Source organism: Plectropomus leopardus, chromosome 21 (genome assembly GCF_026936395.1).
Source record: "Plectropomus leopardus strain MGB_pleo_1.0 chromosome 21, ASM2693639v1, whole genome shotgun sequence".
In the NCBI taxonomy this organism is placed as follows: domain Eukaryota; kingdom Metazoa; phylum Chordata; class Actinopteri; order Perciformes; family Serranidae; genus Plectropomus; species Plectropomus leopardus.
In genome coordinates, this window is record NC_142196.1 from 19,278,229 (window position 1) to 19,304,229 (window position 26,001).

A 26,001-nucleotide genomic window follows, 5' to 3' on the forward strand; every position below is an offset into this window, starting at 1 on the left:
TTTAAGTGATTTATCATGGTTTTCAGCAGTTTTTTGAAAATGGCATTTTTTGACATTTTTGCCATACTATAGCCTTGCTTTTTTTTTTTGGTGGATTTTTGGACATGCTATTTAATGGTGTTTTGAGCTGTTTTTGCTAAAACCTTTGCTATGGCGTGTCTCAGCATGCTGTTTTAAGTGATTTATCATGGTTTTCAGCAGTTTTTTGAAAATGGCATTTTTTGACATTTTTGCCATACTATAGCCTTGCTTTTTTTTGGTGGATTTTTGGACATGCTATTTAATGGTGTTTTGAGCTGTTTTTGCTAAAACCTTTGCTATGGCGTGTCTCAGCATGCTGTTTTAAGTGATTTATCATGGTTTTCAGCAGTTTTTTGAAAATGGCATTTTTTGACATTTTTGCCATACTATAGCCTTGCTTTTTTTTTGGTGGATTTTTGGACATGCTATTTAATGGTGTTTTGAGCTGTTTTTGCAAAAACCTTTGCTATGGCGTGTCTTGGCACGCTATTTAATGTGGTTTAAAGTGGTTTTCAGCAGTTTTTAAAAAATGGAGTTTTTGACATTTTTGCCATACTATAGCCTTGCTTTTTTTTTTGGTGGATTTTTGGACATGCTATTTAATGGTGTTTTGAGCTGTTTTTGCTAAAACCTTTGCTATGGCGTGTCTCAGCATGCTGTTTTAAGTGATTTATCATGGTTTTCAGCAGTTTTTTGAAAATGGCATTTTTTGACATTTTTGCCATACTATAGCCTTGCTTTTTTTTTGGTGGATTTTTGGACATGCTATTTAATGGTGTTTTGAGCTGTTTTTGCTAAAACCTTTGCTATGGCGTGTCTCAGCATGCTGTTTTAAGTGATTTATCATGGTTTTCAGCAGTTTTTAAAAAATGGAGTTTTTGACATTTTTGCCATACTATAGCCTTGCTTTTTTTTTTTGGTGGATTTTTGGACATGCTATTTAATGGTGTTTTGAGCTGTTTTGCAAAACCTTTGCTATGGCGTGTCTTGGCACGCTATTTAATGTGGTTTAAAGTGGTTTTCAGCAGTTTTTGAAAATGGCATTTTTGACATTTTGCCATACTTTTGCCTTGCTTTTTTTTTTTGGTGGATTTTTGGACATGCTATTTAATGGTGTTTTGAGCTGTTTTTGCAAAAACCTTTGCTATGGCGTGTCTTGGCACGCTATTTAATGTGGTTTAAAGTGGTTTTCAGCAGTTTTTAAAAAATGGAGTTTTTGACATTTTTGCCATACTATAGCCTTGCTTTTTTTTTGGTGGATTTTTGGACATGCTATTTAATGGTGTTTTGAGCTGTTTTTGCTAAAACCTTTGCTATGGCGTGTCTCAGCATGCTGTTTTAAGTGATTTATCATGGTTTTCAGCAGTTTTTTGAAAATGGCATTTTTTGACATTTTTGCCATACTATAGCCTTGCTTTTTTTTTTGTGGTTTTTTGGACTTGCTTTTTAATGGTGTTTTGAGCTGTTTTTGCTAAAACCTTTGCTATGGCGTGTCTCAGCATGCTGTTTTAAGTGATTTATCATGGTTTTCAGCAGTTTTTTGAAAATGGCATTTTTTGACATTTTTGCCATACTATAGCCTTGCTTTTTTTTGGTGGATTTTTGGACATGCTATTTAATGGTGTTTTGAGCTGTTTTTGCAAAAACCTTTGCTATGGCGTGTCTTGGCACGCTATTTAATGTGGTTTAAAGTGGTTTTCAGCAGTTTTTTGAAAATGGCATTTTTTGACATTTTTGCCATACTATAGCCTTGCTTTTTTTTTGGTGGATTTTTGGACATGCTATTTAATGGTGTTTTGAGCTGTTTTTGCAAAAACCTTTGCTATGGCGTGTCTTGGCACGCTATTTAATGTGGTTTAAAGTGGTTTTCAGCAGTTTTTTGAAAATGGCATTTTTTGACATTTTTGCCATACTATAGCCTTGCTTTTTTTTGGTGGATTTTTGGACATGCTATTTAATGGTGTTTTGAGCTGTTTTTGCTAAAACCTTTGCTATGGCGTGTCTCAGCATGCTGTTTTAAGTGATTTATCATGGTTTTCAGCAGTTTTTTGAAAATGGCATTTTTTGACATTTTTGCCATACTATAGCCTTGCTTTTTTTTTGGTGGATTTTTGGACATGCTATTTAATGGTGTTTTGAGCTGTTTTTGCTAAAACCTTTGCTATGGCGTGTCTCAGCATGCTGTTTTAAGTGATTTATCATGGTTTTCAGCAGTTTTTTGAAAATGGCATTTTTTGACATTTTTGCCATACTATAGCCTTGCTTTTTTTTGGCGGATTTTTGGACATGCTATTTAATGGTGTTTTGAGCTGTTTTTGCTAAAACCTTTGCTATGGCGTGTCTCAGCATGCTGTTTTAAGTGATTTATCATGGTTTTCAGCAGTTTTTTGAAAATGGCATTTTTTGACATTTTTGCCATACTATAGCCTTGCTTTTTTTTGGTGGATTTTTGGACATGCTATTTAATGGTGTTTTGAGCTGTTTCTGCAAAACCTTTTGCTACAGCGTGTCTCAGCACGCTATTTTATGTGGTTTAAAGTGGTTTTCAGCAGTTTTTAAAAAATGGAGTTTTTGACATTTTTGCCATACTATAGCCTTGCTTTTTTTTTGGTGGATTTTTGGACATGCTATTTAATGGTGTTTTGAGCTGTTTTTGCTAAAACCTTTGCTATGGCGTGTCTCAGCATGCTGTTTTAAGTGATTTATCATGGTTTTCAGCAGTTTTTTGAAAATGGCATTTTTTGACATTTTTGCCATACTATAGCCTTGCTTTTTTTTTTTTGGTGGATTTTTGGACATGCTATTTAATGGTGTTTTGAGCTGTTTTTGCAAAAACCTTTGCTATGGCGTGTCTCAGCATGCTTATTTAATGTGGTTTAAAATGATATTCAGCAGTTCTTAGAAAATGGCATATTTTGACAATTTGCCATACTATAGCCTTGCTTTTTTTGAGGATTTTTGGACATGCTATTTAATGGTGTTTTGAGCTGTTTTTGCAAAAACCTTTGCTATGGCGTGTCTCAGCATGCTGTTTTAAGTGATTTATCATGGTTTTCAGCAGTTTTTTGAAAATGGCATTTTTTTGACATTTTTGCCATACTATAGCCTTGCTTTTTTTTTGGTGGATTTTTGGACATGCTATTTAATGGTGTTTTGAGCTGTTTTGCAAAAACCTTTGCTATGGCGTGTCTCAGCATGCTGTTTTAAGTGATTTATCATGGTTTTCAGCAGTTTTTGAAAATGGCATTTTTGACATTTTGCTATACTATAGCCTTGTTTTTTTTTTTTGGTGGATTTTTGGACATGCTATTTAATGGTGTTTTGAGCTGTTTTTGCTAAAACCTTTGCTATGGCGTGTCTCAGCATGCTGTTTTAAGTGATTTATCATGGTTTTCAGCAGTTTTTTGAAAATGGCATTTTTTGACATTTTTGCCATACTATAGCCTTGCTTTTTTTTTGGTGGATTTTTGGACATGCTATTTAATGGTGTTTTGAGCTGTTTTTGCTAAATCCTTTGCTATGGCGTGTCTTGGCATGCTATTTAATGTGGTTTAAAGTGGTTTTCAGCAGTTTTTTGAAAATGGCATTTTTTGACATTTTTGCCATACTATAGCCTTGCTTTTTTTTGGTGGATTTTTGGACATGCTATTTAATGGTGTTTTGAGCTGTTTTTGCTAAAACCTTTGCTATGGCGTGTCTTGGCACGCTATTTAATGTGGTTTAAAATGGTTTTTAGCAGTTTTTGAAAATGGAATTTTTTGACATTTTTGCCATACTATAGCCTTGCTTTTTTTGAGGATTTTTGGACATGCTATTTAATGGTGTTTAGAGCTGTTTTTGCAAAACCTTTGCTATGGCGTGTCTCAGCATGCTGTTTTAAGTGATTTATCATGGTTTTCAGCAGTTTTTGAAAATGGCATTTTTGGACATTTTTGCCATACTATAGCCTTGCTTTTTTTTGCTGGATTTTTGGACATGCTATTTAATGGTGTTCTGAGCTGTTTTTGCAAAACCCTTTGCTTTGGCGTGTCTCAGCATGCTGTTTTAAGCGGTTTATCATGGTTTTCAGCACTTTTTTGAAAATGGCATTTTTTGACATTTTTGCCATACTATAGCCTTGCTTTTTTTTTTTGGTGGATTTTGGACATGCTATTTAATGGTGTTTTGAGCTGTTTTTGCTAAAACCTTTGCTATGGCGTGTCTCAGCATGCTGTTTTAAGTGATTTATCATGGTTTTCAGCAGTTTTTTGAAAATGGCATTTTTTGACATTTTTGCCATACTATAGCCTTGCTTTTTTTTTGGTGGATTTTTGGACATGCTATTTAATGGTGTCTTGAGCTGTTTTTGCAAAAACCTTTGCTATGGCGTGTCTTGGCACGCTATTTAATGTGATTTAAAGTGGTTTTCAGCAGTTTTTAAAAAATGGAGTTTTTGACATTTTTGCCATACTATAGCCTTGCTTTTTTTTGGTGGATTTTGGACATGCTATTTAATGGTGTTTTGAGCTGTTTTTGCTAAAACCTTTGCTATGGTGTGTCTCAGCATGCTGTTTTAAGTGATTTAAAATGGTTTTCAGCAGTTTTTGAAAATGGCATTTTTGACATTTTTGCCATACTATAGCCTTGCTTTTTTTTTGGTGGATTTTTGGACATGCTATTTAATGGTGTTTTGAGCTGTTTTTGCTAAAACCTTTGCTATGGCGTGTCTCAGCATGCTGTTTTAAGTGATTTATCATGGTTTTCAGCAGTTTTTTGAAAATGGCATTTTTTGACATTTTTGCCATACTATAGCCTTGCTTTTTTTTGGTGGATTTTTGGACATGCTATTTAATGGTGTTTTGAGCTGTTTTTGCTAAAACCTTTGCTACACCGTGTCTCAGCATGCTGTTTTAAGTGATTTATCATGGTTTTCAGCAGTTTTTTGAAAATGGCATTTTTTTGACATTTTTGCCATACTATAGCCTTGCTTTTTTTTTGGTGGATTTTTGGACATGCTATTTAATGGTGTTTTGAGCTGTTTTTGCAAAAACCTTTGCTATGGCGTGTCTCAGCATGCTGTTTTAATGTGATTTATCATGGTTTTCAGCAGTTTTTGAAAATGGCATTTTTTTGACATTTTTGCCATACTATAGCTTTGCTTTTTTTTTGGTGGATTTTTGGACATGCTATTTAATGGTGTTTTGAGCTGTTTTTGCTAAAACCTTTGCTATGGCGTGTCTCAGCATGCTGTTTTAAGTGATTTATCATGGTTTTCAGCAGTTTTTTGAAAATGGCATTTTTTGACATTTTTGCCATACTATAGCCTTGCTTTTTTTTTGGTGGATTTTTGGACATGCTATTTAATGGTGTTTTGAGCTGTTTTTGCTAAAACCTTTGCTATGGCGTGTCTCAGCATGCTGTTTTAAGCGAATTATCATGGTTTTCAGCAGTTTTTTGAAAATGGCATTTTTTGACATTTTTGCCATACTATAGCCTTGCTTTTTTTTTTTGGTGGATTTTTGGACATGCTATTTAATGGTGTTTTGAGCTGTTTTTGCTAAAACCTTTGCTATGGCGTGTCTCAGCATGCTGTTTTAAGTGATTTATCATGGTTTTCAGCAGTTTTTTGAAAATGGCATTTTTTGACATTTTTGCCATACTATAGCCTTGCTTTTTTTTTGGTGGATTTTTGGACATGCTATTTAATGGTGTTTTGAGCTGTTTTTGCTAAAACCTTTGCTATGGCGTGTCTCAGCATGCTGTTTTAAGTGAATTATCATGGTTTTCAGCAGTTTTTGAAAATGGCATTTTTGACATTTTTGCCATACTATAGCCTTGCTTTTTTTTTGGTGGATTTTTGGACATGCTATTTAATGGTGTTTTGAGCTGTTTTTGCAAAAACCTTTGCTATGGCGTGTCTTGGCACGCTATTTAATGTGGTTTAAAGTGGTTTTCAGCAGTTTTTAAAAAATGGAGTTTTTGACATTTTTGCCATACTATAGCTTTGCTTTTTTTTGGCGGATTTTTGGACATGCTATTTAATGGTGTTTTGAGCTGTTTTTGCTAAAACCTTTGCTATGGCGTGTCTCAGCATGCTGTTTTAAGTGATTTATCATGGTTTTCAGCAGTTTTTTGAAAATGGCATTTTTTGACATTTTTGCCATACTATAGCCTTGCTTTTTTTTTTGGTGGATTTTTGGACATGCTATTTAATGGTGTTTTGAGCTGTTTTTGCAAAAACCTTTGCTATGGCGTGTCTTGGCACGCTATTTAATGTGGTTTAAAGTGGTTTTCAGCAGTTTTTTGAAAATGGCATTTTTTGACATTTTTGCCATACTATAGCCTTGCTTTTTTTTGGCGGATTTTTGGACATGCTATTTAATGGTGTTTTGAGCTGTTTTTGCTAAAACCTTTGCTATGGCGTGTCTCAGCATGCTGTTTTAAGCGAATTATCATGGTTTTCAGCAGTTTTTTGAAAATGGCATTTTTTTGACTTTTTTGCCATACTATAGCCTTGCTTTTTTTTGGTGGATTTTGGACATGCTATTTAATGGTGTTTTGAGCTGTTTTGCTAAAACCTTTGCTATGGCGTGTCTCAGCATGCTATTTAATGTGGTTTATCATGGTTTTCAGCAGTTTTTGAAAATGGCATTTTTGACATTTTGCCATACTATAGCCTTGCTTTTTTTTGGTGGATTTTTGGACATGCTATTTAATGGTGTTTTGAGCTGTTTTTGCAAAAACCTTTGCTATGGCGTGTCTCAGCATGCTGTTTTAAGCGAATTATCATGGTTTTCAGCAGTTTTTTGAAAATGGCATTTTTTGACATTTTTGCCATACTATAGCCTTGCTTTTTTTTTTGGTGGATTTTTGGACATGCTATTTAATGGTGTTTTGAGCTGTTTTTGCTAAAACCTTTGCTATGGCGTGTCTTGGCACGCTATTTAATGTGGTTTAAAGTGGTTTTCAGCAGTTTTTAAAAAATGGAGTTTTTGACATTTTTGCCATACTATAGCCTTGCTTTTTTTTTGGTGGATTTTTGGACATGCTATTTAATGGTGTTTTGAGCTGTTTTTGCTAAAACCTTTGCTATGGCGTGTCTCAGCATGCTGTTTTAAGTGATTTATCATGGTTTTCAGCAGTTTTTGAAAATGGCATTTTTGACATTTTTGCCATACTATAGCCTTGCTTTTTTTTTTTGGGGGTTTTTTGGCCTTGCTTTTTATTGGTGTTTTGAGCTGTTTTTGCAAAAACCTTTGCTATGGCGTGTCTCAGCATGCTGTTTTAAGTGATTTATCATGGTTTTCAGCAGTTTTTTGAAAATGGCATTTTTTGACATTTTTGCCATACTATAGCCTTGCTTTTTTTGGTGGATTTTTGGACATGCTATTTAATGGTGTTTTGAGCTGTTTTTGCAAAAACCTTTGCTATGGCGTGTCTCAGCATGCTGTTTAATGTGGTTTAAAGTGGTTTTCAGCAGTTTTTTGAAAATGGCATTTTTTGACATTTTTGCCATACTATAGCCTTGCTTTTTTTTTTGGTGGATTTTTGGACATGCTATTTAATGGTGTTTTGAGCTGTTTTTGCAAAAACCTTTGCTATGACGTGTCTCAGCATGCTGTTTTAAGCGAATTATCATGGTTTTCAGCAGTTTTTTGAAAATGGCATTTTTTGACATTTTTGCCATACTATAGCCTTGCTTTTTTTTTGGTGGATTTTTGGACATGCTATTTAATGGTGTTTTGAGCTGTTTTTGCTAAAAACTTTGCTATGGCGTGTCTCAGCATGCTGTTTAATGTGGTTTAAAGTGGTTTTCAGCAGTTTTTTGAAAATGGAGTTTTTGACATTTTTGCCATACTATAGCCTTGCTTTTTTTTTTGGTGGATTTTTGGACATGCTATTTAATGGTGTTTTGAGCTGTTTTTGCTAAAAACTTTGCTATGGCGTGTCTCAGCATGCTGTTTTAAGTGATTTATCATGGTTTTCAGCAGTTTTTAAAAAATGGAGTTTTTGACATTTTTGCCATACTATAGCCTTGCTTTTTTTTTTGGTGGATTTTTGGACATGCTATTTAATGTTGTTTTTGTCTGTTCTTGCAAAATCCTTTGCTATGGCGTGTCTCGGCACGCTCTACTAGGTAGTTTAGAATGGTTTTTAGCAGTTTTTGAAAATGGCATTTTTTGATATTTTTGCCTTACTATAGCCTTGCATTTTTGGTGGATATTTGGACATGCTATTTAATGTTGTTTTTGGCTGTTTTTGCAAAATCCTTTGCTATGGCGTGTCTAGGCACGCTATTTAATGTGGTTTAAAATGGTTTTTAGCAGTTTTTTGAAAATGGCATTTTTTGACATTTTTGCCTTACTATAGCCTTGGATTTTTGGTGGATTTTTGGACATGCTATTTAATGTTGTTTTTGTCTGTTTTTGCAAAATCCTTTGCTATGGTGTGTCTCGACACGCTCTACTAGGTAGTTTAGAATGGTTTTTAGCAGTTTTTGAAAATGGCATTTTTTGACATTTTTGCCTTACTATAGCCTTGCATTTTTGGTGGATTTTTGGAAATGCTTTTTTAATGTTGTTTTTGGCTTTTTTTGCAAAATCCTTTGCTATGGAGTGTTTCGGCACGCTTTAATTGGTGGTTTAGAATGGTTTTTTTTGCAGTTTTTTGAAAATGGCATTTTTTGACTTTGTTGCCTTACTATAGCCTTGGATTTTTGTGGATTTTTGGACATGCTATTTAATGTTGTTTTTGTCTGTTTTTGCAAAATCCTTTGCTATGGCGCGTCTCGGCACGCTATTTAATGTGGTTTAGAATGGTCTCATTTTAATTTTTTGATGTTTTTTTTAATGCTGTATACTTTTACATTCTTCTACATACTACGCCTAGTGGTTTTGAGTTGTTTTTTGGACATGTCAATTTGTGACATTTTCACCATATTACAGCCCTGTCTTTATGGCCATTTTTTGACATGCTCACATATGACATTTCTGGACTTTTTTTGCTTTTATTTCAACTTTGTAACCAATGACACTTCTTTACAGGCTATAATATGTCATCTTTAATCATTTTTAAGACGTGTCAAAATTTGAAGTATTTCGACATACTATACTATTACCTTTTTGGTCATTTTTTAAAAATGCTAATATACAACATTTTTGGCCTGTTTTGGCTTTTATTTTTGGCCTTTTTTGGCCAGACAACATACTATACTATAGAAAAGTTTTGAAGACATGCCATATTATGTAGTCATGATTTTGGGATGACATAAGATACTATGACCTTTTTTCATGATTTACAACAACATACTATAGTATAACATGTTTTCTTGATTTTAGATGACATACTATGCTATATTACATTTTCATGTTTTTTGATGACATACTAAACTATGTAATTTTCTCAAGATTTTTGATGAAATGCTAGGCTAAAGTTTTTTTTCCATGCTTTTCAACGTGCTATACTATGACGTTTATCCATGATATCGACAACATACTATATTAGGGCTGCTCAATTATGGCAAAAATTATTTATTTGTTTTAACGATTATTAACATGATCACTCACTGGCCTTTAGAACATCATGCAGTTATTGAATATTAAATCTGGTGTTAATTTTTAACACTGGATGTCCATTAACTGCAAATACAAATGAACTGAAAAAGAATAAAAGCTTTGTGGTTGCAGCTACACATCTTGCACATTACTGTACTTTGTTCACATTCACATGATAATAAAACCTGACTCAGGAGAAACTCAGCAGACAGACATTTCTCTATTATCTGTTTAGAAGCAGCTGGGAGTGTCAATACAATGAGAAGAGCTGGTCCACCTTTACAGTCCACCTTAAGGGAGCCTGGTCAGTTTCCAGTGGGAAGCTAACTCAGCATGCTAACTTGGGGACTAACTTCTGTCACCTTAATCAGCAGCTGGTGAGCTAGACATGGGAACATGTCTTGGTCTTGAGGAGTTGTTGCATTTATTCTCTCACAAACAGCCTCAACTGCTGACACGTCACACAGCTGCATTTCACGTCATACTGTCTGCTCCTCTCGCTGCAGCCTCTCTGTCACCATCACCAGCACATACACGTCTGCTCTCCCCGCTTGTTATTGCTTGCGCTGTCTCTCTCTCGCTGCCCACACTGTCTGGAAACAACACGAGTGTGCTGTGGCTCTTGGTTTTCAACCCGTGCTGAAACTTCTGTTAGGACTTTGCAGCACGAGGAAAGGGAGTGCTTGATTTACAAAATAAAAGACAAAATGGGAGCAACATTGTTAGACTCATCATGCTGTACATAATTGTTTTGATAGCTATGATCTTTGTTCATGTTTTTGGATGACAGACTATACTGTGGGTTTCATGACTTTGGATTTTTTTTCCCATAATGTCAGACATCATGCTATACAATGACATTTTTCCTGATTTTGGACAACATACTAAACTATGATGTTTTTTCATGATCTCATACGACGATGACTTTTTTAAAATGATTTTTTGAATACATGCTTTATAATGTTTTATTAATTTTTTTATGATTTTTATAGACATACTACACTAGGTTTTTTTTAATGATTTTTGACGACACACCATTGTATGATATTTTTCAGGATTTTGGACAGCATGTTAAACTGATGTTTTTTCAGAATTTTGGATGACAGACTATACTATGTTGTTTTTCCTCAATTCTTTAAGACATACTATACTATGTCATTGTGTCATGATTTTTGACAACATGCCATTCAATGATGTTTCATCATTTCGGTTGACATAGTATAATATGACATTTTTCATGATTTTTATCCTACTCTACAATGACATTTTTTCATGATTTTCGCCGACACAGTAAATTATGATGTTTTGTCATGATTTTTGACGACAAACTATACTATGACATTTTTTCATGTTTTTTGATTACATATATTATACTATACTATACTATACGTTACTATACTATACGTTACTATACGTTTTTTCATGATTTTTGACAACATACTATACTATGATGTTTTTTAATTATTTTTGATTAAATAGAATAGTATGACATGGGCTGCGGTCGAAAGATGTGAAGGGGAATTCATAAGGATTTAGAATAAGAAGGAATAACAATAAGAGGTGGTTGAAATTTGCAATCCTCACCGCTAGATGCCACAAAATCCCTCTAAATCATGACACTGGATCTTTGTTAAAATCCTAGTTAACCATGTCACTCTGTGCACACATAAACATAGGCATCAACATATATCTCTTACCCCTCTCCTGTAAGTGCACAGCAGGACTGTATGTGCCAGGGGTGGTCTTTGATGGAGCTCAGGGTGAGGTATTTGGAGATCTCCGCTGCAGACATACAGTCCTTCATATCCTGCTTATTGGCAAATATCAACACAGCTGCTTTCCGCAGGTCCTGGGGGGAAAGAGCACAGAGAACAATAAAACCATAATCGTGCTCTCTGCCACAATCTGAAGCTCTAAACAATGTAGCAGGATGGAAGGTGGAAATCACGGTCCATAAAATAAGCAGAGTGTGGGTTGTCTGTTTTTTTACAAAGACGTGTTAAAATGTTTTACCTCATGAGCCAACATCTTGTAGAGCTCCTCTTTGGAGATGGCCAGCCTCTCTCTGTCCGTGCTGTCCACCACCAGAATGATGAACTGCAAAGTCGGAGGCAAAAATCACACTGACTGACCTCTTTTCAAAGAGACATTTACAGCAATGAAATGCAACACAGCGGGTGGGCATTTCCGGGCCAAGGGCCTCACAATAGGTGCTGGTGACTGCTTTGCTAATGACCCCTTTTTGAATGAGAGAGACAGTGACCCTGTATGACAAAAGACCAAAGGCACGTTAATGTTGGTGTGAGAGAGACGCCATTTAAAGCAAACGACCCAGGAAAAAGTTTCAACAGCACGCATTATTCAACATGACTGTGAGCCAAATCACAGAAAGGGATCCACACGAGTCTGACACTGAGTTACTGTGGAATAAAAGTTACCAAAGTAACGCCAGGGTTACTACAATTTATGGATCCTATTGTAAACGTAGGGCTCCTTGTAACTCTATTATAACAGATTATTTAGTGTGGTGTTTCAACACATTTTAACCTATTAATTTTCTACTTTTCTAGAACTATTTCATAGCATTTTACCCCATTTTCATGACTTCATTTAAGTACTTTAAAATTAGAAGCCTATAAACATGCACTTACCAGGCACTTGCAGATGCGCAAACTTCTGGCGCTTGCTATGTTTACTTGCCACTAACCAGCTGCAAATTGTTTGCAATAAAGAGCAATGAGCAGGAAAAGTATTGCACAGACTAAAACTGAAATGTATTTAATACTTGGAGAAGACTTTGTTTACAATGTCAGCTTCAAGACACTTCCTGCATGAAGAAAATAAGTATATATACATTTTTATAAATAAATAATACAATTGGTGTTGTAGTAGGGTTGTGGCGAACAATTTCCTATTTCCATTATCCTAATGTCACTATTTAATTAAACATTTATTCTGTTAAAGGTAAAAGAATAAAATAAAACACTTGAAAAAAAGCCATTTACAAAGCCCATGGTGATAACCAACTTTCTGATTTTGTTGAATAAAAACTAAATGTAAAAAGTGAGACAAATGGTTATTACAAAATCAAAAAGCTCATGATGATGTCTTTAACTTCCTGGTATTCTGAAATGAAATGAAATAAAATAAAATAAAATAAAAAAGTCCAAAACTTACAACATATTTAATTCACTAACATGTGACAAAATGATTCATTTTCTGTCATATAACTGTCAAACTAAATATCCTGCAGCCAAGCTGACACTACAGATAACCATCATTAAAAAAACAAATATATTCAATTTACTATCAAGTAAGACAGAAATGAAGCATATTAGAGAAGCTTGAAAAATGACTGAAACCCTTTAGCAGTTATCTAAATTGTTGCAGACTAATATTCATTCTAAGAAGTAATCTTTCAGCTCTTCAGCAGAGACACGGAAAACAGCAAGAGCCGAAGAGTCGGGTCATGTGTGAGTGGAGGTGGTGTCGTGTTTACTTCTGACCTCTTGTGTTGTTTGAAATTTGAGTTAAACCCACATTGAAAATCTCATGTCATGTACAGGATTGTGAGAGAAGTATGAATCCATGAAGTATGCTGTAGTTAAAAAAAGTGTCTGGCAGATGTTACAGGAAAATTTAATCCATGCGGTTCTGTGGGGAGCTTTTTAAGACACATCTGCCGCTGCTGTGACTCTCCTGTTCTTCTTCTCCTTTCTCCGAAACACTGCAGAGGCTGACCCTCGCTTTGCTTTTCAGACGGGCCCCTTTGTGAAAGCGTGACCTCTGACTTGGGCGGCCCCTGGTGCCGTCTGCGCACTGAACAAACACACCAGCTGCCCCGCTCAGGAAGAAAACCCGCAGCTGGACAATACTTCAGCTCCCCTCGTCTACTCCAATGAAGTAGTACACGATGTACAAAATGCGTTGGTGTGTTTCTCACCTCTGTATTGGAGTAGTAGGTGTTCCAGGAGGACCTGAGAGACTCTTGTCCTCCTATATCCCACATCAGAAAGTGGGTGTTCTTCACAACTATTTCTTCCACGTTGCTGCCGATGGTGGGTGACGTGTGGACGACCTCATTCATCAGACTTGAAAAAACAGAATCATAAAGTGAGTTTTTGCTGCAGTAAAAAGGGATGACTGACTATAGTTTAAAAAAAAAATACTTACAACTGGTAGAGGATGGTGGTTTTCCCAGCATTATCTAGTCCAACGATTATCACTTTGTGCTCTGCAAAACAAACACGAAACTTCATTTATAAGATAAACAACCAACTGGACGTTTTCCTGGAAATTTGGCAACTGTTCCTGATAGATTCCAAGTAATCCCACACAGAGTATGGCCTAACTTGACATATCTTGGAGGCAAAACATACGGTCATAACACAGTAGTTCAGACAGGTGATATATGTTTGGGTTAAAGGGGTGGAAGTACACAGGAATATTGTCTCCTGAATAGTGTTGTTGTTACCTTCATTTACCTTACACTAGCCTTTTAAATTGAATTTAATTTAAAATTAGGGTTTTTTAAAAACATATTTTGTGCATATTTTTATCTTCATTTTAATTTATTTGAGTTTTTATTTATTTTTGCTTCGATAAATGTGTCAGAATGTATCTTGTTTATTCATTAATTTTTTTAACTTTTATTTTCTTTTTCATGTTTATGATTAATTTGTTCTCCAATATACTTTTACTATCTTGTAATCTGTTATCATATGTACATGTAATTCTATTTGTCATGGTTTAGGTTGCTGTAAACCGTCTTCTTCTTGAGGAAATAATAAAAAGCATGATTGAAAAGAAACGTGCGATTTCAATGAAAAATAATTTGCAGGAGGACACAGTTGCCAAGAAAACACTAAACTGACTCTTCGCTGTCAGCTGCTGTAAAAACATTCAGTTGCAGCGAGTCTGTCATCTGGTTTCTGTCTATACAAAGCATTCATGTCATTCATTGCTGTCCATTCAAAATCATACAGGCTGAACTTATTCAAAAACTTCCTGACCCCTTCTTTTCCCAGCTTTTTTTTCAAACTACAGAAAGTTCTCTCCATTCATAAAAACCAGCTTGCACAGTTTGCAACAGTAAAAGCTTTGACGGCCTTGAAGCAGACAAACATAACGGACTAACTGCAGAATCAGAGCTGACACAGACATGCCAAAATATCCCACTCTAGTGTTTTGACTTTTCCGCCCTTCAGAGGCCTCTGGCAGCGGAGGAGGAAGGAAGTTTGGTCAGAGGGCTCACAGGTCTGACAGTCTCGACTCATCGCCCTGGGTGGCGGAGGATGTTGGGTGTCTATTGCTGCCACCCTGTGACGACCCCGACAGCACAGCTAATCTGATCGTGGCCATCACCATCATCAAAATCAAATTTCAGACACGCCAGGAAAACAGGTCCTTTTTAACAACTCTTCAGTGGAGCTGCAGCAGTATACTGGTTAAAGTGAGATAACACAATTGCCAGCAACAGAACTTCATTAGCTACTTTTTCAGATGATTTAATTACATGCAATTATCAACTACTTTGTTGCACACAAATGCACTTAGACTTAACTTGTAACCACTTAGAAAAGAAGGAAAGTTGACACCTGGAACAATATATTTCAGAATAATCAAGCAATATTGCCAAGCAGGCCAAGGGAATTAACTGAATTAACTTTATCTTGAAATTTTCTTTTTAAATTTGCAATACATTGCTTTTCTACTTTGTTATGTTAGCCCCTATTGCATGCTCTGTATCTGACTCTTATTTGGACCTTTTCTATATTTCACAGAATAGCGCACACCCACCCACACACACACACACACACACACACACACACAGAGTGAAATAGGGGTTGACTGTTATTGTTTTTTCAGGGTTGATACCAATATTGTTGTTATTAGTAGTAGTTAATGAGACCAATAATAGATATTTGGAACCCATATGCACTGACAACAAAAAAAAAATCTTTCAGTCAATATTTACAATTTGCTTACAAGTTCCCAGCAACTGTTTTTAACAAAGTCAACTGAAAATTTAAATAATAAAAAAAAGAATACATAAAAATAGCTCCCTGAGGTTTTACAAAGCAAGTTTCTCGCATGCAGATACTTTCTTTGCACTTTTTAATTAAATCATTTTAAAGTTGGTCATTAAAATAAAGCGCTGACACAGATAATTGGCAAAAGCCAAATATTGGCCCCAAAATCACCCGATCATCTGTCCACCCCTGCAGACTTACAGGTATTTCTTTGTTGCCCTTTTCACACCCTTTTCTCTACATATTAATTTTGTTGTTGCTATTTCTTTATTTTCACTCTCTGACTAGAAAAAATAACATTAATCTGGATGAGAATATTCACTTTACTTGAGAGTCAGTGTAAACTTATGTAATGTGTCCTGGAAAGTGATTAAAGCTGATTGACAAGTGGATGAATACGCTCCTGCAGGCTTACTGTGACTTAATCATGTTGATTGACAAACTGATAAATAGATTAACTATTAGAGTGGTTGGCACAGATTGGGGACTGTGGTGTAAACTGTTGTTACGAGTTAAACAAAGACAGCTCAGATTGTCCTGAAGTCACAGTGAGATGTAGCGAGATAATTCACCCCCATCTGTTATTATGCTGCTCACTTGTGCTAACGGCTAACAGTTATTATCCTCGGTTGAGTAGCTAGCGGGAGGTTAGTGAGCCGTTAACAGTTTCACCGACACCCACCTTGGTTACAGAAGAAGCTCCACAGTTTGGCGAAGATGAGGCCCATTGTTTCAGGTCGGTGTCCGTCCGTCTGTCCGTCAGCAGAGTGGGCAGCGAGCTTCTCCACTCTCTAGTCCGCACCGTGCAGTCCGCGGCTGGCTGCGGCTAACTAACATTAGCTGGATGATCTCTTGTCCGCTGAACACCTCACCGACCTTTTCAGCACCGACTCCATGCGCTCCGGCTACAACTGACGCGATGGCAAAATGGTGAACGGCAGCATAGATGTGGGGACTTGTTATGGAGTGTCTTAGGTTGACGTTAAAGCCTCTACAGATCGTATAAACACAAGAGTGCAGCGCTGTGTTGACTCTAAGCCCACACGACTTCTTCTGCCCCCTGGCTGCTGGCAAGTGGTTCGCTGAAAAAAAAAGCAACCCAAGCTATTCAGTGCTTTTCCGGTTACGTGATGACGTCGACGTGTATACGCCCTTATGCGTGGGCCTTTTTTCAGAGCAGATTTCTTACAACAACGTCTAAATAATAATATTAATAATAACGACATCGAAAGTATTTGTCATTTATTTTCTGAATGCCTTTCTTCAAAAAACCGACTAGTTAATTAAGACAAATAATAATATTTAATAATATTTTTGTATGATAAAACTTTTTTTAAATGGGAAATATTACATTCATAAAAGTAAATGGGGCTCGTAAGAAACCCAAAATGCAAGAATTAAAAATAGGAACATTAAATCCAAACATCACACGGACTGAAAGACAGCAAAGCTGTAAAACACACTGGACAATTGTAATTGGTGAATTATCTTTGTTTGATTCTTTGGTCGATACCCCTATGTATATTCATATAGTTTGTCCTGCATGGTTTTGTCTTTGTCTGATTGTTTTCTTATGTTTTGTTTGCAGTGTCCAACTTTTATTTGTGCAGTGGGATATGACAGAAAAAGGTGACAGATTAGACAAACATATAAGTAACATATACAAAAACAATAACTGTAAATAATAACAAGCAAACAATTTGGTACAGATTTTTTAGTGGGAGTAATGAACATATCATTATACATTATTTTAAATCCCCAAATTTAGTATTATAAGCAGATATATTGATATATTCTGATATATTCAACTGTTTTGCAGTTGTTAGCAGATATTTGGGTTTATTCATGTATTTTTCAACAGCTATAATGTGGTCACCGGTAAGTGGATGCTGGTGTATAAACAGATTATGAATAACATTAGAATTAACAAAGTCATATTAATACACAATATGTCTTCATAGATAGTAAAAATTCTAATTTTTGACAAATACTGCACAGTTCACTATTACATTATTAGCACTTAAAATGTATCTTTATCTGCTTTTAGATTACATCATAATGTGTAATCAATTATTTATTAAATGTTTATACTTCACTTATTATATATCTTGTATATCTTATTAAAACACACAAATATCACACAGGTGTTGGTGATCAACAGGCTGCATTACTTCATTTATGAATTCAACTAGTGTCATGTGACCAAGTGAGTGACGTATACGGAAGTAGCAACCAAAACAGAAAGCTTCATGCGTCCGCTGAGAGCGTGAGTACCTAAAGATGATTAAATAGCCTTTAAATCGCTATCACACTTAAAACAGCCTTTTTATTTAACTGAACTCTCATTCATTATTAATACCAGACGTGGCTGTGTTGAATATGATTGTATATAAACATTCAGATTGTTAATATAAGCCCGGATGGAGGTAAAGTATGTCCATTGTGAGATATTATTTAATGTTGAGAGGATATGCAGTAAATTACCACGCATGTGTGCTGTTCTTTAAATACCTCACATACATTTAATTCAGATAGTAGCGATAATAAACGGCTTGAGAGGATACTTAAACAAAAAGTATCACCAGTATCAGGTAAGCTAGATTTGCTCGTTATTTAGGCTCTATCTCTTTAAAGCATATTATTTTAAAAATTCATTTTCTTAATTTGTTATTATTTGTACTTTTACTGTATTTTTTCTGCAATTGCATCTTTTAAATTACTGCTATTTTTTATCTTAATTGTTTATATTTTAGTTGACTTTTTTATATTTAGGGGCTGTTCTTTATTTATCAGAGGAAGGGGCAGCTGAATGTGACTAGGTATCTTGTTTTTTTACTTTCTCCAAAGTTACAATTTTTCCCTTAACCTCCCTGAGTGATTTGGGGGGAAATGCATGACCCTCCCCCCAGCATAATTTAGTTATTAGATGTTAAAAATGTACCCTTTGATGTTTGAAAGTTACAAGTTGAGGGTAAAAAAATGCCATGCATGCTGGTTTATTTTTGGCAAAATTAAACATGATAAATGTGTAATTAAGTGATTTTGTTGAAATATCACTATTCCAAGATCAGCTCTGGTTATGCATTTTCATTGTAGAAGAATGTTTTTACACTTTCTGGCTTTGATAAATGGTGTAATTATGGGGATTTTTAAAGATATAAAATACAGAATATAAATAGAGCCATTTAAAGTCCTATGTCCTTCCCCTAAGCCAAAAAACGCCCCTCCTGAGTGCTAAAAAATGATTTAACATGCCTCTCCCTTTTTGCACCACCCCCTCCTCTTCATGAACCGTCCCTCATTGCGCTGTTATTATTGATTTATATGAACATAGGGACAAGCATAAATCAATGTCCCATACTGCAGTATGAGGTATTTGCAATGCCTGTTCCTACATTGGTCTTTAGATCTTCACAAAAATCAATGATAAAATACATACAAAACAAAAAAGACAATGTACAAAAGGCTAACTATTTACAAACAATAGTAAAATGACCATAACCCTCAGTGACAAGCATTAAATCATATGTGACTACATGACCTTTTTAAATACTGTTTATCATTATTATTATCATCATTATTATATCAGCATCAGCACTGTGGGAATAAACCAGTGTAAAGTGTCTTTATGTGATTATCCGCCACATTGTAACTTAAGCTTTAACCACTTATCGATTTTCTACCTCATCCAATCAACACCAGACGCTCCGAACTGTAACCACATCTTTCTGCATTCTGCTGCCAGTGCAGTTAATCAATTATGATTAATTTGCTCTTCTATTATTGATCTGATGCTCTTTTTGGTTGCAGACTGAAGAAATGTCCACTTTCCCGGGAATTTCTCTGCAGCCTGAAGTGACTGATTATCTCAGAAGTGTCTTCTTAAACACAGAGGTATTTAAATGTGTTTCCTGGAAGCGAGTGCTCTCTTCTGGAGAATCATAAACACATCATATAAAGAAATGTCCTCCTCTCTTTCGGTGGAAACAATAAAACAGGAATGATGCAGGAATGTTCACTGTGTAGTTTAGATCTGAGATAAACTGATGTTATGACTACAAAATCCCCCAACTGAAACCTCCCTGAGACATTTTTGGCTTTACACTAACATGATATCATTTTTGGCTCATTTTATCTCCCCACACAAGTTGTTCGAATGCTCTTTCATAGTCTTTTTTTCTATTCTGGGCTTAAAATCAGCCAAATTTAATAATACTGACTCTGACAAATGCCAAAATCACAAAATCAGTCAAAAACAAGTTATGATTTGTGTTATTTGTGGAAAGTAAGAAGTTGCAGATGTGATGCAAGGAACTATTAATTTATTTTGATTAAACTGGTGACCTGATTGATGTTAGTTCAGGTGAAAATATTATCATTTTTACTTTAACATACTGCGAGATATGTTTTTAGGGTATTTGCTTAACCCCTTAACGCCTTGGTCGACTTCAGTTTTCTTGTGCTGCATTCAGACGCCTTCACCAGCGTTTAAGTCTCTAAAACCCGAGAAAACTGGTTTGATTTCTTTCAAAATACGTGAAAAAAATATAGTAAGCAACTTGGCAAGAAATATCCCGCAAATTGCAATAAAATGCATAAAAAGGTGACAAATAAATGATCTGGAAATTAGTACGGGGGATTAATTATTCTTATTAATTAATAAAGTCAAAAAAAAGTCCAGGAAGCTACATTTTATTTATTTTTTGCTTACTTTCAGGTATATTTCTGATATATTTTAAGTACTATCTTGCTAATTTCTGGGTCATTTCTTGTCAAAGTAAATTTGAAATGTTAAATTTGACACTTTTTGGATAATTTAACTGCATAATTACGTTATAATGTTATCTTTTTTCAGGTGTTGGCTGCAGTCGGCCATCAGGGGGCTGAATCTCGTTTCCAGAAGCTGCTCACATGCCTGTCTCACCCTCCTTCATACACTTGTGTGCGGGCCAGTACTCATCTCGCACCCCTGGAAGAGATCAGGCACAAGTTAGAAGAGGAGCTGAAAAAGGTGAGAGTGAAAGAGGAAACGATAAACACACCCACGGTGGTGGTCAGCTGAGTCCTAATCATCCAGCGTGTCGTTGTTGTTGTCAAGCAGCAGCTGTGCAGCTCATCAGCGGAGGAGCTCTCCGTTCAGATTCTTCCTCACCCGCAAATTCCAGATGTGCTGCTCCTTCCCGTCGATGGCCCGAGGTATGTAAGGAATGCTGGAGCAACGTCTGAATCCGCTCTATGGAGAACACACTTAGCCTTAAATTGCAGGATCAGACCGACCGCTGGGCGAGTGTTTCCTGAGGCCGAACCCACAGGGAATTTCATGAAATGACGACAGAAAAAATAAAGGCATTTTTCGTTTTTAGGTGTGCATTCCCACATGGTTTGATCCAGAGAGATAAAAATAAAATACAGTAACAGCACATTCAGGATCTCTTGTTCTGTTCGGTTTTGGGGGCAAATGCTGGTATTTTTTATTTTGAACATGTATACACAGAAACACAACAAAGAAACAGCAAAACACAGGCTCTTATACACCTGCCGAAAAAGGCTGCAATTAGTTGTCTATGCATCAATTGATCAAACTTCATTTGTATAGTACTTTCATACAGGTTAGTGCATTTCAAAGTGCTCCACAGATGACTGACGAGTCGATAATAAGACAGAACAAGTGTTGTCAATAAAACAATAAAGACAAAAACAGTGTTTGAGATCAGTGCCCGTGAGATAATAAGAATGATAAAAATAAATCTAGTATAAGTATAATAAGTAAAATAAAATAGATTTAGATAGATAAAGGTTATAAAAATAATAGTAGTACAAATAGAATAATAAAAGCTAGATTAAAAATGAGATAAAATAAATTAAAAAGAAAAGACAAAAATGGTGACAATAAAAAGATTTAAAGGCTATAATAATAATAATAAATAAATATAAACTTGATTAAAAAAAACTAGATAAAATACATTAAAAACAAAATGAAATATATTCAAAGGCTATATTACTTCTAATTATAGAAAATATTTAAATAAAAGCTAAACTAAAAATGAGATCAAAATAGATGAAAAGGACAAAATAAAGCAGAGGCAAATGAAATTGATAAGAACGATTAAAAAAATCTGTAGCAGAATAACATAAATAAAAATAATACTAAACATGTGTAATACAATAAAACAAGTTAACAGAATAATGTGAATAATAATGCAAATGTAATTTAGAATAGATAATAAAATAAAAATAAATAAAAGCCAGATTCAGAGGTGTATAACTTCCTCCTCTCTCTCGTATTGTCAGACCTGTGCAGCAGCTCAGTTCAGAGGTCGTGGTCGGCGCTCAGTGTGGCAGCGCTGTACTGAGAGGTGCTCATGTCTTCGTCCCGGGGATCCTTGCCAGCCCAAAATGTAGGTGACTCAAAGACTGATGCTGTTCTCTACGTTTTCTCCAGGTTATCAGACATCACAGTGCGATGTGTTTCTTTGCTGACAGATATGAAGACAGGAGATGTGGTATCTGTCCTCTCGGACTTAGAGGGCCGGTGCACACGAGGAGCCACGACGTTCCAGGGAAAGACGGTGTTTGTGGGAAATGGAGTCGCCCAAATTGATCGCTCCGGCATCTTCTGCACAGATAAGCCTGTCAAGTAAGTAGGGTTTTTAATGATTATAAGAATGTGTAGATGAGATTGGCACGACGTCCCGGTGTTAAAGGAATACTTCACCCACTAAATGATAACTCGTCTATCAGTTACTCACCCTGTGTTATATGGACTTTGTGAAGAAAACTTTTTCTTGCATGCCTCAGAGGTGAAAGAAGAATCCAAAAACGAAGGAAATTCTTAATGAATTGAAGTAAAGGGGGTTCACGTTCAACAACAGCAAAACTATGTCAAAAAATTTACAAAACTCATACAACTTGTGCAGTATAATCCAAGTCTCATTTATCCAGTCGTCTGCTGAGTGCTTCCCAAACACATGCAGTTTTGCTAAAACTGCACAATGTTCAACACTTTTCGCGTTAACATTCTCATGCATGGACAAGTAGCACACCTTGGCAACTCGTAAGATTTTAGCAAGAATTAATGTTTGAAAAATACCATAAACGAAAAAGTAAATCAATATCTAAAACAGGATTGAAGTTGCGACTTTAGAGTCAAATTGGACTTAAAAAAGACCTAAAATACCTCTGTTGTCTTTTTAATAAATTAGAAGACACATTAAGAGCAAAAACATTCTCCCTGTAATTCACCCAAAACTTTTAAGGAATACTTTAATTGTCAAATGACCATTTGTATAACAATCACTCACCTCCTGTCAAGCTGAAGTCATGAGGAAAACTCCTGTGTTCAGATAACTTTCTTAAGGATTGTTTTTTGTTTGTTTGTTTTTTAAGTTTCTCATGTTTTTCTGTTTGTTTGGGGTTTTTCAGGTAATTTTCTTCTACTTTTAACAATTTTCTTGCCCTCTGCCCATGTCTCTGAAGGAAATCTAGCCAATTAGTCTAGGTTTTAAAGGGTTATACAATAATGTTGATTGTGTGGTAAAAATTCAAAAATAAAAACATTCAGTCCCTGTCGTGTCATTTTAGGGGAATAGGTGTTCGGATGATAGAGCCACTTTACCGAAGTCCTTCTTTTGATGGTGTTCTACCTGACCTGGCATTCCTACAGGTATTTATGTGCACTTTTCTATTTGTGTCCCACAAATGTCATTAAATAGATGGAACCAGTGCAGTTTTTGGACATGGTTTTACCTCTTCACTTGTTTCTCCATGTTGTGCAGAACCTTCCCTCTGTAGTTGTGGGACACGTTCTCGGGCCTCGTCCTGGAGAACGGATCCTGGATATGTGTGCGGCGCCCGGAGGGAAGACCTGCCACATCGCTGCGCTCATGAGGGATCAGGTACAGTCAGCTGCAGATGTTCAGCTATTTAAAGGATCAGAGTTAACATTTAGGGTTTCAGTCTGAGAATCAAGTCTATAAAAAACACAACCCGATGATCCAGAGCAGAGGTTCAGGATACTGAATGCTTCTGCTCGTCATTAGGTATTTTAGCACTGTAAAGTAAAGGATCTTAAAGCTGTATAACTGATGCTTTTTGTGTCTTGTTAATCAGTCTGACTCTTTCCATCACACAGGGCGAGGTTGTGGCTGTGGACAAGATCCGAAATAAGATTGATCGAATTCGTCAAAATGCTCAAATGTTGCATTTACGTTCAATCAAAGTTTATTGCTTCGACAGCGTTAAAGCTGTGAGTGGCGACGCATCGGCACAGGACACTGAAGGTACACAGTGAGAGCGCCGACACATATATGACTCACAGTATATCTACTGTGTATTTATATATCACTTCTGTTTGTATTCCAGGACCTCCCTTCCCTCCTGAAAGTTTTGACCGGGTTCTGCTGGACGCTCCCTGTAGTGGACTCGGACAGAGACCCAGCATGTCCTGCACCTGGAGCCTGAAGGAGATCTGCTCCTACCAGCCGCTGCAGCGCAAGTTACTCCACAATGTAGGTTTTACCACACATATGAAGTGCTTTAATTTTTTCCCCCCACATCACAGTAAAAGTAAGTCCCTTTGACCAGTAGATGGCAGCATTGGGTGTAGATTACACTGCTGGTTTAATTTACAGCTTGAATTCACATCTTAACCCCTTCAAACCAGAGTCTGTGGTTAAGTAAGCATCTTTATATAAGTGTATTTATATACTGTCTATGCTTGAAACCTGGATCAAAATTTCCCACAAATTGCAAGAAATCCGTAAAAGGTGACAAGAAAATGACCTGAAAATAAGTTGAAAAAGAGGAACATTTAAACATTCTAGGGAAAAATGAAATGTATTTTTTGCTTATTTTTGGGCCATGTCTTGTTCAGTTGGTCGTTGCTCTCTACCCATGTTTTTGTAAGACGTCAAACCAATTTGCTCAGGTTTTAAAGGGCTAAAGGGTACACCGAAAAATGAAATTAATCGTTTTTTGAAAATCTGTTCAAAACTGTAAAAGAGGAAACATTACTCTAATCTCATCAAGTGACTTTTTACAAGCCAATACACTGATGCTGTTAGTGATATTTTTAATTTAAAAACTAGATTGTTTCCTATGATTTTATCTTCATTTGGGTGTTGAAAATGAGTGCAGCTTTTAGCAGTAAATCATTTTTAAGTTTTTTAAAAAAACAAGTCCAGCCCATTATGACCATTTTTTAGAGTAGAAATTAGTAAAACAAGATTCCCTAAAATAAGCAAAAAAACCAAGTAAAAAACAGGAAAGTTTTAAAAAAAGAAAAAAACATAAGGTAATTGTAATAATAAGTGTGATAATAAGTAGTCTTCTAATTTCTTGCAACTTGTGAGACATTTCTTGTCAGGGTGGTCATTGCTTTTATCATCATGTTTTTGAAAAGAAATTGCACCAATTTGCTCAGGGTCAAAAGATTTAAAAACTTGTGAAAAGTTAATAAAAGGTCTTTGTGTGTTGCAGGCAGTGCGGCTGCTGAAGAAAGGCGGCGTTCTTGTGTACAGCACCTGCACAGTGACTCTAGCAGAGAACGAGGAGCAGGTAGCCTGGGCCCTCGACACCTTCCCCTGCCTCACACTCCAGCCTCAGGTAGTAAAAACACTTTGTGGACGGACTCACAAACACAGAGAGAGATGTAAGGGAGACTCACCACATCATGTTCTTGTTTCCAGGAACCTCACATCGGCGCAGAAGGCATGCTGGGAGCCGGCCTGTCACCTGAGAAGCTGCGCCTCCTCCAGAGGTTCAGTCCCGAGCTGAGCTGGGACCAGACGGCGGGCGCCCTCCACTGCAGAGCCGACGGGGACACTATCGGCTTCTTTATCGCCAAGTTCCTGAAAAACTGAACCAGAGGGCATGTTTTCTCTTACAGCACCATGAGCTCTCACACGAGACTGCAGACGGGAACAATAGTGTTTATATTACCACGCTGTGTGTGCTTTGACGGGGCGGTGTTGACAAAGACGCTCACTGGGCTGTTTACAGCATCTGCCTCTTAACAGCTGCTCTCTGAAACTGCGGGCCATATAGGGATAAGCTTTATAAACACCGAGGGCAGGAGAGAGGAGAGAGCACGGGAAAGAGAGGGAGGAGGGGGGAGGCACGTGGAGGCTGAATGAGTATTGGCAAATGCAGCAGTGCTTGCATCGCCATAACAACAGTGACGACACAGCTACCATGGTGACAGAGGATTCGCTGGATCTCAGAGATCAGGAAGTAGCGTGCAGAAAGAGGTCATGAGAGATATTAACAATTTAGTGTCTTTTAGTGGTGGCGGAGACAACCGGGACCTCTAATTAAGATTTGTGCAGCTCGTGTGAGAGACATGATGCTCGTCCAACAGGAGGAAATGACATTTTTTCAAAATAAAAGTTTCTTTAAAATAAGATTTGTCTCTCCAT

At 36.3% G+C, this 26,001-nt stretch overlaps 2 protein-coding genes and 1 long non-coding RNA gene across 6 annotated transcripts in view; 1 reads left to right on the plus strand and 2 right to left on the minus strand.

Moving 5' to 3' along the window:
* The window catches only part of arl8 (ADP-ribosylation factor-like 8), a 37,614-nt gene extending 20,930 nt beyond the window's left edge, over nt 1-16,684 (minus strand). The window contains exons 1-6 of one of the 2 annotated variants that reach the window (XM_042510544.2): nt 16,269-16,684; nt 13,728-13,788; nt 13,498-13,645; nt 11,568-11,651; nt 11,252-11,403; nt 9,497-10,236 (exon numbers count right to left, since the gene is read on the minus strand). In XM_042510544.2, the coding sequence (XP_042366478.1) occupies nt 10,206-10,236; nt 11,252-11,403; nt 11,568-11,651; nt 13,498-13,645; nt 13,728-13,788; nt 16,269-16,314 (522 nt within the window). In that variant the 5' untranslated portion in view covers nt 16,315-16,684 and the 3' untranslated portion in view covers nt 9,497-10,205. Of the gene's footprint in view, nt 1-9,496; nt 10,237-11,251; nt 11,404-11,567; nt 11,652-13,497; nt 13,646-13,727; nt 13,789-16,268 lie in introns of those variants that run through there. The other variant, XM_042510543.2, reaches the window with a different exon arrangement.
* A 1,075-nt stretch (nt 16,685-17,759) lies between these two features.
* nsun6 (NOP2/Sun RNA methyltransferase 6) lies at nt 17,760-25,986 on the plus strand. 3 transcript variants are annotated; one of them, XM_088071914.1, is made up of 13 exons: nt 17,828-17,852; nt 18,340-18,405; nt 19,397-19,480; nt 20,442-20,597; nt 20,688-20,782; nt 21,878-21,984; nt 22,070-22,223; nt 23,168-23,249; nt 23,362-23,481; nt 23,718-23,865; nt 23,948-24,093; nt 25,064-25,189; nt 25,273-25,986. In XM_088071914.1, exons 3-13 carry the CDS (start codon nt 19,406-19,408, stop codon nt 25,444-25,446), a joined length of 1,383 nt encoding a protein of 460 aa, XP_087928040.1. In that variant the 5' UTR covers nt 17,828-17,852; nt 18,340-18,405; nt 19,397-19,405; the 3' UTR covers nt 25,447-25,986. The 3 variants fall into 3 exon arrangements, with proteins under 3 accessions (XP_042366475.2, XP_087928040.1, XP_087928041.1); XM_042510541.2 differs by lacking the exon at nt 18,340-18,405 and having other exon boundaries at nt 17,760-17,852; XM_088071915.1 differs by lacking the exons at nt 17,828-17,852; nt 18,340-18,405 and adding an exon at nt 17,859-18,177.
* On the minus strand, nt 21,033-25,389 carry LOC148186052 (uncharacterized). The gene is made up of 3 exons (XR_015775345.1): nt 25,251-25,389; nt 23,333-23,505; nt 21,033-22,216 (listed from the first exon to the last, which is right to left on the minus strand). It is a non-coding gene; the product is annotated as an uncharacterized LOC148186052 (long non-coding RNA).
* Nucleotides 25,987-26,001: the final 15 nt, after the last annotated feature.

Excerpts from the sequence above, each read along its gene's own strand:
- nsun6 (XM_042510541.2), top strand. The coding sequence starts at position 19,406 with ATGTCCACTTTCCCGGGAATTTCTCTGCAGCCTGAAGTGACTGATTAT. Across the intron at positions 19,481-20,441 it reads GTGTCTTCTTAAACACAGAG|GTGTTGGCTGCAGTCGGCCA; the intron begins GTATTTAAATGT and ends ATCTTTTTTCAG. Across the intron at positions 25,190-25,272 it reads GCCTCACACTCCAGCCTCAG|GAACCTCACATCGGCGCAGA; the intron begins GTAGTAAAAACA and ends TCTTGTTTCCAG.